Source organism: Mixophyes fleayi, chromosome 7 (assembly GCF_038048845.1).
Source record: "Mixophyes fleayi isolate aMixFle1 chromosome 7, aMixFle1.hap1, whole genome shotgun sequence".
In the NCBI taxonomy this organism is placed as follows: Eukaryota; Metazoa; Chordata; class Amphibia; order Anura; family Limnodynastidae; genus Mixophyes; species Mixophyes fleayi.
In genome coordinates this window covers 153,366,735-153,381,589 of record NC_134408.1, presented here as the reverse complement: position 1 = coordinate 153,381,589, position 14,855 = coordinate 153,366,735, and the positions used below count along the sequence as shown (strand labels likewise).

At 49.6% G+C, this 14,855-nt stretch overlaps 2 protein-coding genes across 4 annotated transcripts in view; one reads left to right on the top strand and one right to left on the bottom strand.

Annotated features, from left to right (window-relative positions):
* Positions 1 to 694: 694 nt before the first annotated feature.
* DBI (diazepam binding inhibitor, acyl-CoA binding protein) lies at positions 695 to 10,032 on the bottom strand. Of its 2 annotated transcripts, none has more exons than XM_075181218.1 (4): positions 9,925 to 10,032; positions 3,474 to 3,591; positions 3,009 to 3,071; positions 695 to 851 (listed from the first exon to the last, which is right to left on the bottom strand). In XM_075181218.1, exons 1-4 carry the CDS (start codon positions 9,931 to 9,933, stop codon positions 778 to 780), a joined length of 264 nt encoding a protein of 87 aa, XP_075037319.1. In that variant the 5' UTR covers positions 9,934 to 10,032; the 3' UTR covers positions 695 to 777. The 2 variants fall into 2 exon arrangements, with proteins under 2 accessions (XP_075037319.1, XP_075037320.1); XM_075181219.1 differs by lacking the exon at positions 9,925 to 10,032 and adding an exon at positions 9,725 to 9,735.
* A 123-nt stretch (positions 10,033 to 10,155) lies between these two features.
* The window catches only part of C7H2orf76 (chromosome 7 C2orf76 homolog), a 12,449-nt gene continuing 7,749 nt past the window's right edge, over positions 10,156 to 14,855 (top strand). For both annotated transcript variants that reach the window (XR_012678349.1, XM_075181217.1), the window contains exons 1-2: positions 10,156 to 10,223; positions 10,852 to 10,984. Coding sequence is in view for 1 of the 2 variants with exons in the window: in XM_075181217.1 (XP_075037318.1) it covers positions 10,180 to 10,223; positions 10,852 to 10,984 (177 nt within the window). In the remaining variant the exon portion in view is untranslated. The remainder of the gene's footprint in view (positions 10,224 to 10,851; positions 10,985 to 14,855) is intronic.

Below are 14,855 nucleotides of genomic sequence, written 5' to 3'. Positions count from 1 at the left end.
TACTCAGTATAACCAGGATTGTTAATGTTTGATCTGCATATTTATATTAAATGATACAAATATCACATTTCTGTCTGATACGTTGATGCTCCTACCAGAGTAGGAGAAGTAGAAGGTTTGAGAAAACAGAATTTGTTCAGTTTCGTGGACGGTCAGTTATAGTTGTAATATTTCACCTTGTGGTTGTAGGTTCCAGTAAATTTAAAATATAACTTATTGATTGCTGTTTTTAAGATTTAATTTTAATCTCAAACTAAACGTGCAAAAGTGATTTTAAAACTGCTGAGTGTACTTATAATTTATTTATTATATTCACTGAGAGATCCAAAATTAAAGCAAAAGTTTTATCTTTAACCCTAACAGTGACTGTGGTCTGAGTTATTGTTTCAATTAATTTGCAATGTTAAATACTGTAAATATATATCTAACATTGCAACATAATTGAGTTCAGACCCCCCCACGTCAATGCACCTTGGCGCCCCCACCCCCACATGTCAGCGCACCTCAGAGGTAAAGACATATGAATAAGATTGGGCTCCAAGAGCAACTAACAGCATCACAATTCGGTCTGGTTTGTGTCGCCCCCTCGCTGAACCTGCTTATTACTGACATCACTGTAGGATCTGGTGGCACAGAGGGATATCAACACTTTAGCGCTGCTGCAGGATGGAAGATGGACAGAAATGACACCGGGTGAAAAGAAACACTGGGGGTTTATTAATAACATGAGCAGATTGAAACCGTTCCAGACTGACACCTGCACAGGACAGATCATCACTAACATCCGTATTTCTCCTGCAGGGAGGTCACCAGCTTGATGTACTGGGCTCTCGCGTCTTCCTGGGAGGTGCCTAGAAAACAGCGCAGAGACTCGTTAATCGTATGCTCCACGGGAAACACAACGCGACAAGTACCGGACTTCAGTACAGTAAATGGCCCCAACTTAGTTACAGACGCTACGACCTTTATGATTTTACCAAATTATTTATCATTTACATGAATCGTCTTCCAATGTCCCCCGACAATCAATAGGATCACACAGAGGATCACAAGATCACCACACACAGATTGTGATTGTACTGGAGGATCAGATCATTCCAACAGAAGTTACAACATGAAGCTTTGTGGTCATTATTACACTTACACATGACGAACCCACGATCTCTCCCTGCAGCGGGGAGGAGGCCCCAACAGAGCTCGGTCCCACCGCAGAGGACTATTTCCCCTCTACAGACTTAGCTGTGAGATCGGACAACGCAACTAAGGAGCGCAGTCATTCTGCTGCAGCCGAGATGAACGTCTTCACCCCGGACACTAATGGTGATCTGACCAATCACCACCTCTGTTTATCCGCTTTCATTTCATATATCGCCCCCACATTACTGAGAATACTACAGATGACCTGCTCAGTAGAGTTTTACGTTACCACCAGCTGCCCTGATTAATACAGATGTCCATTCTAGGAAGCAAATTAACTTCTTTGTGGAACCTGTTGCCCAAGATTGTGAGACGACTGTTAGAGGGAGATTATTATATCTTTGATGAGTTACAACGAAGAACAGACACTGTGATCAGACATCCCTTATAGTGCAGACAACCAGAATATTATACTCGTTTTTTACTACCGTGAATTTATTCTTGATATTGTGATTGTTATACATGTGTTAGCAGCCTGCCTGCCATATTCTTATGTGTATATCAGTTTACAGATCTTTTTTACCCATGTTACTTGGCACTCTTTTGGTTTTAGATGATTTTATGTACTGAGGAGTTTAGCAATTCCCTCTGGCAATGAGCCGACTTATGTCAAGATATTTTGGTTTTAATATTGTAAGAAATAGTAACGCCCGGGTATATCATCTTATGCACTTTTACTACAATGTAATTGTATGACTAGGAGCATTTTCTAACTAATTCTCATTCCAATCTCCCGTTTCTAATCATATTGGGTTGTGCGATTCAGGAAACCTCCCCAGAGGGACCAGAAGAGTGCGAGTGGGGGGGGGGCGCTAGTACACAAAGCACAGACAGCATTTCTCCACTCTCAGCTGATCAGAGCACAAATGTAATAAGCAGCCTCGTTCAATGTCCTCACAAAGACAACATCACCCATCGGGCTTAGAGACGGTCTATGGGTGACTGGTTAAAATTCCCAATATAAAATATTCACAAACTTGTCAGCTGATGACTAATAAACCCCTCCCCCCCCCAGGAAGCAGAGTAACGTCTCTAGACTGCCCACCGCTCGCTCCACAGACCCCCAGCTCACCCACCATGATGGGGGTGAGCTGGAGAGGGGATAGACTGTCCCCAGGTTCCCTCCTGGTAAGAGACATCCTCTCACCCTGCACTTGGGATCAGGGCCGCATGACGGGCAAGTGAGGTTGGTTCATGGTCTGTGAGACGGGTGCAGAGACATAAAGGGGGGTCTCAGGGAGGTAGAGATGGGGAACATAAGGGCGATTCGTGGATGGAGAAATGGAGTTTAGAGGATGCAGGGGCAGCGACGGGAGGTTCACCCCAGGAATAGTGAATCGCTGGCAGCAGGAGGGAGAAGGGTGTTAGGGTGTCACCTGAGCACCATATCCCACACGTCACGTCTACCTGCCCCCCAGCACAATGAGATGAGCGCTGAGTGAGTTCACCAGGACCCAGAAAGGAATCAATTAGTGAGACAACGAGGTTGTGCTGAAAACTACTCAGACTCAGGTTATGAAAGAGACAAACATTCTAATTTTCTCGTGGTCCTAATCATATAGAGCTTATGGGAAAAGAAAGAGTTACTTAAAGCCTGAAACATCACAGCCAATAAGAGGCTGCAGAAGGACCATCGATAGAGTCATCGTTTCAGTAACGTGATTACTTCCCAGAAATGAGGGGGGAGCAGGTCAACCAATAGGAGAGGAGTAACCAGTTTACAGCTTCAACGATGATCCCCACATTAAAAAAGGGGATAAATAGCAATAAGTTACATAAAGAGTAACAGGGACAGGGATTATTATCCCTACCTTTCTTTCCGCTCCAGGCATCCCACTTGGCTTTACCCTTGAAGTCCATGAATCCGGGTCTGTCTGTTGGGAAAGGAAATAGAGGATTATCAGCTTATTATTTCCAGAGTGACGGGCACATGGTACCTCTGAGCGCTCACATATACCCAGCTGATCGGGTCTGATACCGCTGAGCTCCCCCGGCTATTACTGGGAAGGGATTATGTAAGATTCATATGGAACGGGGGGGTTTACTGAAACTATGAGATCAGCTCAAACTCCCCCCAGGGGAACTCCCATCCCAGTCACCAACACAAGGATTCCCCTGGGGAGGGAGAGCCTGTGGGGGGCACATAACTAGGATTCACCAACAACTCAGATATAAATGTGACCTCATTGAGCCACTGTGTCCAACCCAGGTCTGCCAGGTGCATATACTGGAGAACTAGTGTTACTAACAGTGCCCCCCCCCCCCCCCCCACATACCAGTGTTCACATCCCCGACGGTCGCCTGCTTGTACAGGGCATAAAGATCCAGCATCTCCTGGTCACTCGGGGAGGTCTTCAGCTGCTTCACCTCCGCTGCAGCCTTATCAAAATCAGCCTGGGACAGAGAGAACAGGTAAACAGGTTATTTCCAACAACCACCAGCAGAGGGCAGAGCTCAGTCACACAGGAACATATAGGTTATAACAGGTTACATTATACACAGAATAAAGGCTGAAGTACAGCTCTGTGCACCGGAGAGGGGACCACGCGGAGGAACTGGGAGCCATGTTTGGGGGTAATCATGTATATGGACTGGGGCGTTTTGTATAGTAATATTAGGGGAATTAGAAAGCGTTACCCTGGCTGCACACCAACCAATCCCGACATGTGACACAGAGTACACGTGTTTACTGGTGATCCTGGGAGACCACACCCTGTGGCCAGTCCCGATGCCCCCTGTGGAGAGCGCCCCCTGTGGCCAGTCCCGATGCCCCCTGTGGAGAGCGCCCCCTGTGGCCAGTCCCGATGCCCCCTGTGGTGAGCGCCCCCTGTGGCCAGTCCCAGTGCCCTCTGCGGTGAGCACCCCCCTGTGGCCAGTCCCGATGCCCCCTGTGGCCAGTCCCGATGCCCCCTGTGGAGAGCGCCCCCTGTGGCCAGTCCCGATGCCCCCTGTGGAGAGCGCCCCCTGTGGCCAGTCCCGATGCCCCCTGTGGAGAGCGCCCCCTGTGGCCAGTCCCGATGCCCCCTGTGGAGAGCGCCCCCTGTGGCCAGTCCCAGTGCCCTCTGCGGTGAGCACCCCCCTGTGGCCAGTCCCGATGCCCCCTGTGGAGAGCGCCCCCTGTGGCCAGTCCCGGTGCCCCCTGTGGTGAGCGCCCCCTGTGGCCAGTCCCGATGCCCCCTGTGGTGAGCGCCCCCTGTGGCCAGTCCCGATGCCCCCTGTGGTGAGCGCCCCCTGTGGCCAGTCCCGATGCCCCCTGTGGTGAGCGCCCCCTGTGGCCAGTCCCAGTGCCCTCTGCGGTGAGCACCCCCCTGTGGCCAGTCCCGATGCCCCCTGTGGCCAGTCCCGATGCCCCCTGTGGTGAGCGCCCCCTGTGGCCAGTCCCGATGCCCCCTGTGGTGAGCGCCCCCTGTGGCCAGTCCCGATGCCCCCTGTGGTGAGCGCCCCCTGTGGCCAGTCCCGATGCCCCCTGTGGTGAGCGCCCCCTGTGGCCAGTCCCGGTGCCCTCTGCGGTGAGCACCCCCTGTGGCCAGTCCCGGTGCCCTCTGCGGTGAGCACCCCCTGTGGCCAGTCCCGATGCCCCCTGTGGAGAGCGCCCCCTGTGGCCAGTCCCGATGCCCCCTGTGGGGAGCGCCCCCTGTGGCCAGTCCCGGTGGCCCCTGTGGTGAGCGCCCCCTGTGGCCAGTCCCGGTGGCCCCTGTGGTGAGCGCCCCCTGTGGCCAGTCCCGATGCCCCCTGTGGAGAGCGCCCCCTGTGGCCAGTCCCGATGCCCCCTGTGGGGAGCGCCCCCTGTGGCCAGTCCCGGTGCCCCCTGTGGGGAGCGCCCCCTGTGGCCAGTCCCGGTGGCCCCTGTGGTGAGCGCCCCCTGTGGCCAGTCCCGGTGCCCTCTGCGGTGAGCGCCCCCTGTGGCCAGTCCCGGTGGCCCCTGTGGTGAGCGCCCCCTGTGGCCAGTCCCGGTGGCCCCTGTGGTGAGCGCCCCCTGTGGCCAGTCCCGATGCCCCCTGTGGAGAGCGCCCCCTGTGGCCAGTCCCGATGCCCCCTGTGGCCAGTCCCGGTGGCCCCTGTGGTGAGCGCCCCCTGTGGCCAGTCCCGGTGGCCCCTGTGGTGAGCGCCCCCTGTGGCCAGTCCCGGTGGCCCCTGTGGTGAGCGCCCCCTGTGGCCAGTCTCGGTGCTCCCTGTGGCCAGCACCCCCTGTGGCCAGTCCCGGTGCCCTCTGCGGTGAGCACCACCTGTGGCCAGTCCCGGTGCCCTCTGCGGTGAGCACCCCCCTGTGGCCAGTCCCGATGCCCCCTGTGGCCAGTCCCGATGCCCCCTGTGGAGAGCGCCCCCTGTGGCCAGTCCCGATGCCCCCTGTGGAGAGCGCCCCCTGTGGCCAGTCCCGATGCCCCCTGTGGAGAGCGCCCCCTGTGGCCAGTCCCGATGCCCCCTGTGGAGAGCGCCCCCTGTGGCCAGTCCCAGTGCCCTCTGCGGTGAGCACCCCCCTGTGGCCAGTCCCGATGCCCCCTGTGGAGAGCGCCCCCTGTGGCCAGTCCCGGTGCCCCCTGTGGTGAGCGCCCCCTGTGGCCAGTCCCGATGCCCCCTGTGGTGAGCGCCCCCTGTGGCCAGTCCCGATGCCCCCTGTGGTGAGCGCCCCCTGTGGCCAGTCCCGATGCCCCCTGTGGTGAGCGCCCCCTGTGGCCAGTCCCGATGCCCCCTGTGGTGAGCGCCCCCTGTGGCCAGTCCCGATGCCCCCTGTGGTGAGCGCCCCCTGTGGCCAGTCCCGATGCCCCCTGTGGTGAGCGCCCCCTGTGGCCAGTCCCGATGCCCCCTGTGGTGAGCGCCCCCTGTGGCCAGTCCCGGTGCCCTCTGCGGTGAGCACCCCCTGTGGCCAGTCCCGGTGCCCTCTGCGGTGAGCACCCCCTGTGGCCAGTCCCGATGCCCCCTGTGGAGAGCGCCCCCTGTGGCCAGTCCCGATGCCCCCTGTGGGGAGCGCCCCCTGTGGCCAGTCCCGGTGGCCCCTGTGGTGAGCGCCCCCTGTGGCCAGTCCCGGTGGCCCCTGTGGTGAGCGCCCCCTGTGGCCAGTCCCGATGCCCCCTGTGGAGAGCGCCCCCTGTGGCCAGTCCCGATGCCCCCTGTGGGGAGCGCCCCCTGTGGCCAGTCCCGGTGCCCCCTGTGGGGAGCGCCCCCTGTGGCCAGTCCCGGTGGCCCCTGTGGTGAGCGCCCCCTGTGGCCAGTCCCGGTGCCCTCTGCGGTGAGCGCCCCCTGTGGCCAGTCCCGGTGGCCCCTGTGGTGAGCGCCCCCTGTGGCCAGTCCCGGTGGCCCCTGTGGTGAGCGCCCCCTGTGGCCAGTCCCGATGCCCCCTGTGGAGAGCGCCCCCTGTGGCCAGTCCCGATGCCCCCTGTGGCCAGTCCCGGTGGCCCCTGTGGTGAGCGCCCCCTGTGGCCAGTCCCGGTGGCCCCTGTGGTGAGCGCCCCCTGTGGCCAGTCCCGGTGGCCCCTGTGGTGAGCGCCCCCTGTGGCCAGTCTCGGTGCTCCCTGTGGCCAGCACCCCCTGTGGCCAGTCCCGGTGCCCTCTGCGGTGAGCACCACCTGTGGCCAGTCCCGGTGCCCCCTGTGGGGAGCACCCCCTGTGGCCAGCCTCGGTGCCCCCTGTGACCAGCACCCCCTGTGGCCAGTCCCGGTGGCCCCTGCAGCAAGCGCCTGTAGGAATCTCAGCCCAAGTTTATGGACTATGTGGATGTTACAGTTGGAATCACCGAGCGCAGACAAGAGGTGAAACGCTGAGTAACGTAGACGCCGCAGGTCTGAGAGGATGTCACCATTATAAAGCAGAAATGTTTCTTTTAAACAAACAAAAAACAAAACTATATTTATTTAACTAGCAAATGTGACCGGTTTATTGCCCCCGGGCACAACAATCTAGCAATCACGGGTGATATAGAGAAGGGAGGAGTGAGGTACAATGAAGGCTATATGGCATGGTGCAGCTGATAAGAAAGGGACTGGGAATATTATCACAGACACCAAGAACAAGGAAACGGTTATCACCAAATATGTACTTGGTGTAGACAGTGAGGGTGCAACTAATGGGGCATAAGGGTATAACTGGTGTCATTCTGATCCGGTCGCCTTCACCACCTAATCCCAGACCATTATTCTACAATGGTTACAGCCCAGTCCCCAAAATGTGCTTGTGAGGAGCCGCTCCATAACGGCGCATCCTAAGCACACGGTCACCTGCTGTATTGTTAGACGCACCTGGGGTAACGAGGACGATAGAGAACAACGGGGAGAAGGTTCCGCTTAGTTACGGAGCCGATACAGTTTCATGTCAAATGATGAATATTTCTATTAAATGGAAACCAAACTCCAGTTCTATCCCGAGATCGGATCTTCAGCCACCGATATAAATCTGGATATTTCTGAGGTTCTTAGGGGCGAGGGCAAATACTTAAATGATGAGGAGACTCAATTAAGCGGTTTGAGCATAAAAGCCACAAACACCCCAACAGTTTTGGGGTGCAACTATTATTAGTAGACCAGTTTCATAAAGGTTACACGAACTGTAGTGAGAAATAAGGGGCGACATTACGCCCCTATACCGGGCAGAAGGAAACGCTGCTGTGTAAGGAGCTGGTCTGATTGCAGCCGCTGTATAAAACTGCATAAGGCTGGAGACACACAAATGCTGAGCGCTCTCTGTACCCCCAGCCAATCACATCATGTCTAGCACACGAACACTGCTTGCGATTGGCTGAACAAGCGGGGAATCAGCCTGAGAACCAATCTCTGCTTTACTAATAAACGGCTCTCAGAGATCTTCAGTTCTGACTCTGGGATGTTGCCATATCTGTGAATGTTACTAGTTCGGCTTCACACTGTAATACGAGACACTGAGGATTGCAACATAGTAACCAGGCTGAAATCTAACATTTATCAGAGCGACGGCTCCTGTAATCTAGAGATTGCACCATGGACTGGACGTGTCATCTCCCCGTTGGGACAACGATTTCAAATCATTTCAGCAACTTTCAGGAAACAATCTGACTGGGGACAAAGATCAGAGGGTGGGTCCCTGAGTCCGCAGCCAGTCTGAGGTTACAGCCAAATATACAGGAAATTATCGGACAATAAAGAAACAGGGTATTTTGTTTTAAAAATGTTCCTTAAAGGTTTTGTTTTTTACAATTACAAAAACTTAAAATCTGTCACCTAAACACAAGAGAGCTGCCCCCAACCTACCCATTCACTGGTAACTACTGATCTCACTCCCCAGGGATGTGACCTGACATTGGGCAGTCTGAGCACGTTAGTGGAGGCTACAGAGGGCCGGGATTTAGTCAGTCGTTCCCAATGAATTACTGAATGAACGCTTTATAGGGACTTGTGAGGTAAGGAGCAGAGCATCGCGCAGAGTATTGTGCAGAGTATTACATACTACCTGTACCCCCAGTGCCAGGCTCTTACTCACACTCCAATCCCTCAGTCCCACTGCCTCACCCCCTCTCACCCGTTTATCAACCTATTCTTCACATATCCCTCATTTTCAGGCACTAATACAGTTTACCACTAATCCTGCCCCATAGGGTGACATTTATCCAGCTTTCCTGCAGTATAATCTACAGATTCACATTCCCATGTTCAGAGTCAGATGCATCCAACGCTTCCGACTGGAGGTGATGGGTGAGGGGGCGTTACAACGCAGAGAACAGGAAGAAGCACGTTCAGGCGCCCAATTCAGACCAGTTCTCAGGCGTACACGCACATGTCAGGAGCTGTATAATTCGCGGGCGTCCGACCCCAGGTGTAAGTGTATTATTTAAAAAAAACAAAGACAAAACAAAAACACAAAACTAAATAAAGCATAATTTTTTTTTCACATGTGGCCATTTCAGTGATAAAAACTTTGTATTTCTATCATACAATAATACGAGGGTAACTTAATAACAGAATAATGTATAAATGCCATCAACGTAGGGACAATAACATGTGGGAATATAACATAATACATGTGTGAGGAGTACAGACAGAAACCATTCACAGATCAGGGTTGTTGTTCTGTGGGTAACAGAGCAGAACTGGATCTAATACATAATACTGTGGCAGTAATAAGATACTTTTTCATTTATTTATTGATCAAAATCCAATATTTTTGCAGAAATTTAGAAGATTCTAAAAGGTTCAGAAAATTTCTGGCACCACCGTAAAAGATCATCCTAGAATCCAGCGGCTTTCACCTGTGGGGATCAGGGGATGGGGTATAAAAGAATCTTTAATTCCTAGTTGGCATAAATCGGGTTTATGGGACATGTGCAGGCAGGAATATATATATATATATATATATATATATATATATATATATATATGTTATGATGCTTGAGACATTGTACAGAGACTACAGTACCTGAAACTTGATGACACAGGGCAGAGCTATCACAGTACCTGAGCCATGGGGCAGAGATATTATATTAAAGCACCTGAAATATGGTGCAGAGACATTATATAATTATACCACAGGCATGGTGCAGACACATTATATTATATGATAATACCTGAGACATGGTGCAGACACATTATATCATATGAGAATACCTGAGACATGGTGCAGACACATTATATCATATGATAATACCTGAGACATGGTGCAGACACATTATATCATATGATAATACCTGAGACATGGTGCAGACACATTATATTATATGATAATACCTGAGACATGGTGCAGACACATTATATCATATGATAATACCTGAGACATGGTGCAGCAGGTCAGTCTGGGGATCAGGTCTCTATCTTGCAGGCCGGACTCTTAATGAGCACATGGAGGAAGAGGATTCGTTCCCCTTAATGTCCTACAGAAGACTCCGCCCATTCACCTGCTCTATCATCCAATCACACAGCACAGCGAAGACACGTGACCCGCGTGGCAGGGCCCGGCGGCCATATTGAAGGTGGCATAGACCAATGCTTTGTCTTTTCTGAGTGTAAGTACATAGAATATAACATGTTATTTCTCATTGTCTCACCCTGGATGCAGTGTCCCCAGCTGTAAGTGTCATGTATAGTGGATATAGGACATTATCCTCTAAGATGTGTATGGGGTATCACACTGTAGGATATGTATATAGGATACCACACTGTATATTATGTATATAGGATATCACACTGTATATTATGTATATAGGATATCACACTGTATAATATGTATATAGGATACCACACTGTATATTATGTATATAGGATATTCTATATGATATGTATACAGGATATTAGGATATAAGCTATGAATGCAGGATATCAAGTTTTAGGCTGAGGGGATAAAGCTAAATAAAATAATATATGTATTAGGCTGGGAGTTCTGAAAAATATAAGACAATTCACACTTGGATCACAGCAATAAGTTAAATAGAAATGAAAGACAAAGACATTGTGGATGGCTCATCTCTTCTCATGGTACATTCATTTTTTGTGGTTTCTATAACTACAACACAATCCCTTTGGAATAAATGGGAAAAGCTGAATTATTTACAAGTAAAAACTAAAATCAAAATCGCTCCATTGCTTTGGAAAGAAAATCTGCTGTTTGTCTGGAATGAGCATTTGGAGAATAAATTCATGATGTTCTTTTTGTGATTTTTTATTAAAACTATTGAAAAAAAATTGATTTTTTTTGTAGATTTCTTCCTGTGACTCATTTACTTACACTGTGTTACTGTGCAAAACGTGCGCTAAACCCTAACAACCAATCAGATGTGTGCGTTTATCACGTGATTCCAGAAAACAGCAGCTGCCTCACCCTCTGCGACAAGGTAAAGCACTTGGGGGCATATTTAAGAAATCACGGTAGTGCACTTACCATGTAAATTAGGCCACGATGTGTCCTACGCAAATTTATTAAAGGTGCATCGCAGCAGATATCACGGATATCTGCTGCTTTGCACTCCTCATCGTTTTTGCGAGCAGTCACCATTCTACAGTATGGTGACTGCTCCTGGCCGCAATCTAACAAGTCCCGAAAAAATGTACATCATCGGAAATGCTGCTAAAACTTTTGTTCTTGGTCCGGAGAGCAGAGCTGGACAGCGCATGGGCAGGGAGTGATCTTGTGATCCCTCCCTGTCACAGCCTCAAGCTCTCCGGACGGCACATGCGCAGTTGCATGAAGAACACAAAGTAAGCTGAAGAGGAGGAGATCCGGAAGTATGTTTTTTTTTATCACAGAAACAGCAGTTTTTCGGAACTGTTGTTTCTGTGATCCATTTTTCATAAATTTGAGAAATACATCAATCCTTATCCATGCGATAAGGATTGATAAGTATTTCTCGTTTTTCCCGATAAATGATAAATGTGCCCCATAGAGTGTTGGGAGAAAGGTGCTGTGTAAATAAAGGATTTTTATTAGTATAACGTGCACTAGACAGAGGGAAGCTGATAGCTGATTGGTTGCTGCGCTTCACCGCAGATTGTGCCCCTAGTTATAGACTCCTCATTGTCCGTCCTGTGTGAGTCTTCTTAGGTATATAACACTGCAGCCTCCGTAACACCAGACACCATTATTATCAGGTGCATCATCTACTATTTATCTACATTACATTTCAGCTGTCCTGTCTGTGATAATAACCTACATGAGCAGATATAGACATTACTTACTATGCCGTTATATTATTTACTATATCCATACAATTGGTGATACGCAATCCAGAGAGAGGAACTAGATTCAGCAGCTATTATAGTAGAAAGCTGAACCCTCGTGTTGTATCATCAGCCGGGTTATCGATATACGGCCCCACATTACGCTGAATTACATCTACTATTACTACACCTGTATCGTCTCAGCTCTGCTCCTCAGCTATCTGCCTCTGATTTGATAACTTATCTGAAGGTGCAGTTTGGACCCTGATCTATATTGTAAGTTAGATAACCCTTTGCCCAAATTCAGCACCTATAGAACAAAGGTCACTTCTCTGCTGTAGCTCATTCCCCAGAACTAGCCCCTTATTTATACATAATATAGGACACAGCATCAAAGGATAACGATCCCCTGCTGTGCATTCAGGATTTAGGATGTGTCGGTCACTCTTAGATCAGATGGTTAATTAGCATGGGATTCCCTTTCTTCAAAAATCTTACAGAAACAAGTTGCCTCCAAAATAACATGTTACCTCATACTACTAATACTATTCATACTAGCTCGTACTACTCATATTATCTCATATTATCATCATCATCATCATCATCATCACCATCTATTTATATTGCGCCACTAATTCCACAGCGCTCTACAGAGAACTCACTCACATCAGTCCCTGCCCCATTGGGGCTTACAGTCTAAATTCCCTATCACACACACAGACAGACACAGACTAGGATCAATTTGTTAGCAGGCAACTAACCTACCAGTATGTTTTTGGAGTGTGGGGGGATACCGGAGTACCTGGATGAAACCCACACAAACACGGGAAGAACATACAAACTCCTTACAGATAAGGCCATGGTCGACAATTGAACTCGAGACCCCTGCGCTGTGAGGCAGAAGTGCTAACCACTTAGCCACCATGCTGCCCATACAGAAAAGAGGTAAGAGGGCCCTGCCCGCAAGCTTACAATCTATGGGACAGTGGGGGTTGGATACATAAGAGTCGATCTGGGGAACAAAGGATAGTTCTGAGTCAAGGATCACACCTAGACAACGAGCTTGTGGGTGGGATTTATGGTCATGTCAACAGAAATAGAAATGTCAGACAGGAAGCTGTTGGTGAGTGGGAATATTATTAGCTCTGTTTTTGAAAGATTGAGTTTAAATTGGCGAGAGGACATCCAAGATGAAATGGCAGAGAGACAGACAGTAACACGAGACAACACAGATGGTGAGAGATCAGGAGAGGATAGATAAATTTGTGTATCATCCGCATAGAGATGATACTGAAATCCAAAGGAGCTTATTAGTTTTCCAAGAGAAGTGGTGTAGATAGAGAATAGCAGAGGACCTAGGACTGAGCCTTGTGGTCTCCAACTGATAGAGGAAGCGGAGAACCAGGATAGGACAGTGTCTTGAAGACCTAGGGATTATACTGTTTGTATGAGGAGAGAGTGGTCAACAGTGTTGAATGCAGCAGAGAGATCCAGGAGAATTAGAAGAGAGTAATCACCTTTAGTTATAGCTGTGATCAGATCATTTACGACTTTGGTCAGTGCAGTCTCTGTGAATTGTTGAGAACGAAAGCCAGACTGAGGAGGGTCCAATAAGTTGTTTGTGAAAAGGAAACGTGTGAGGCGAGTGTAGGCAATTTCTAGATGCTTGGAGGGGCACGGGAGCTGAGAGGTGGGGCGGTAATTTGACAGAGAGTTTGGGTCAGAATTTTGTTATTTTAGAATAGGAGTAATCACTGCGTGCTTGTATAATGACGGGAAGATACCATTAGAGAGATAGATTACGGATTTTAGTTAGAGCTAGAATAAGCACAGGAGACAGGGATCTACCAATTTGTGAGGGTATGGGATCAAGAGGACAGGAGGTAGAGTAGGAAGATAAGAAGAGAATAGATACTTCATCTCCTTATTTGTGGGATCAAATGAAGAGAGAGTGTCAGAGGGTGCTACAAAGGAATTGAGCTGATTGCCTGTCCAGGGAGATGATACCATTTCTAGTCTGATCTTGTCCTTGAAGTAGGAAGCAAGATCCTGGACACTGATGGTAAATGGAGGATTTGGGGTGGGAGGATTGAGAAGATATTTAAATGTGTTAAAAAGGCGTTTGGGGTTAGAAGCCTGAACAAAGATGAGAGATTGGAAGTATGTTTGTTTAGCAGTGTCCAGAGTATTTATATAGGAGTGGTAGATAGTAGTATATGTTATGAAATCATTATAGGTATAACATTTACACCAGTGACGTTCTGCTTTACAGGAAATTTTTTGAACATTTTATGTTACTTTAGTGTGCTACGGTTGACAATTTAGTCTACGTGTAATATGAAGAGTCGCTGGAGCTGCTTGATCAGGGCTGTTGCTAGGGTTTGGTGAAAATAAGGTACTGCCCGATCAGGGGAGGAGAATGTAGAGATTGGGGAAAGAAGGTGTTGGAGAGAGGTGGAAAACTGTTGAAGATTAACAAAGTTATGATTTCTGCCGCTATGAGGAGGGTTGGTAGAGTTAGACAGTAGAGAGGTTAGAGCAGTGAGGGTGAGCGTGTAGCTGATGAGGTGATGATCCTAGAGGGGGAATGGAGTGTTAAGTAAATCAGAAACTGAGTATAGTCTAGAGATAACAAGATCAAGGCAATGGCCGTCCTGATGAGTAGATTATTAAATCCACAGAGAGAGGCCAAGGGAGGAGGTTAGAGAGAGTAGTCTGGAAGGTGGATTATCAATGGGGATATTGAAATCACCCAGGATGATGGTGGGGATGTCGGAAGATAAGTGAGGGAGCCATGAGATGCTCAATAATTTGTTGGTGTCGTCCAGGGTGGCGATAGATCAAAGCAATGAGCATAGAGAATGGGTATTACTCATACTACTGGTCACATGACGTGGATCACACCTTTCACACGCTGGTCACATGACGTGGATCACTCCTCTCACCACGCTGGTCACATGACGGGGATCACTCCTCTCACCACGCTGGTCACATGACGGGGATCACTCCTCTCACCACGCTGGTCACATGACGGGGATCACTCCTCTA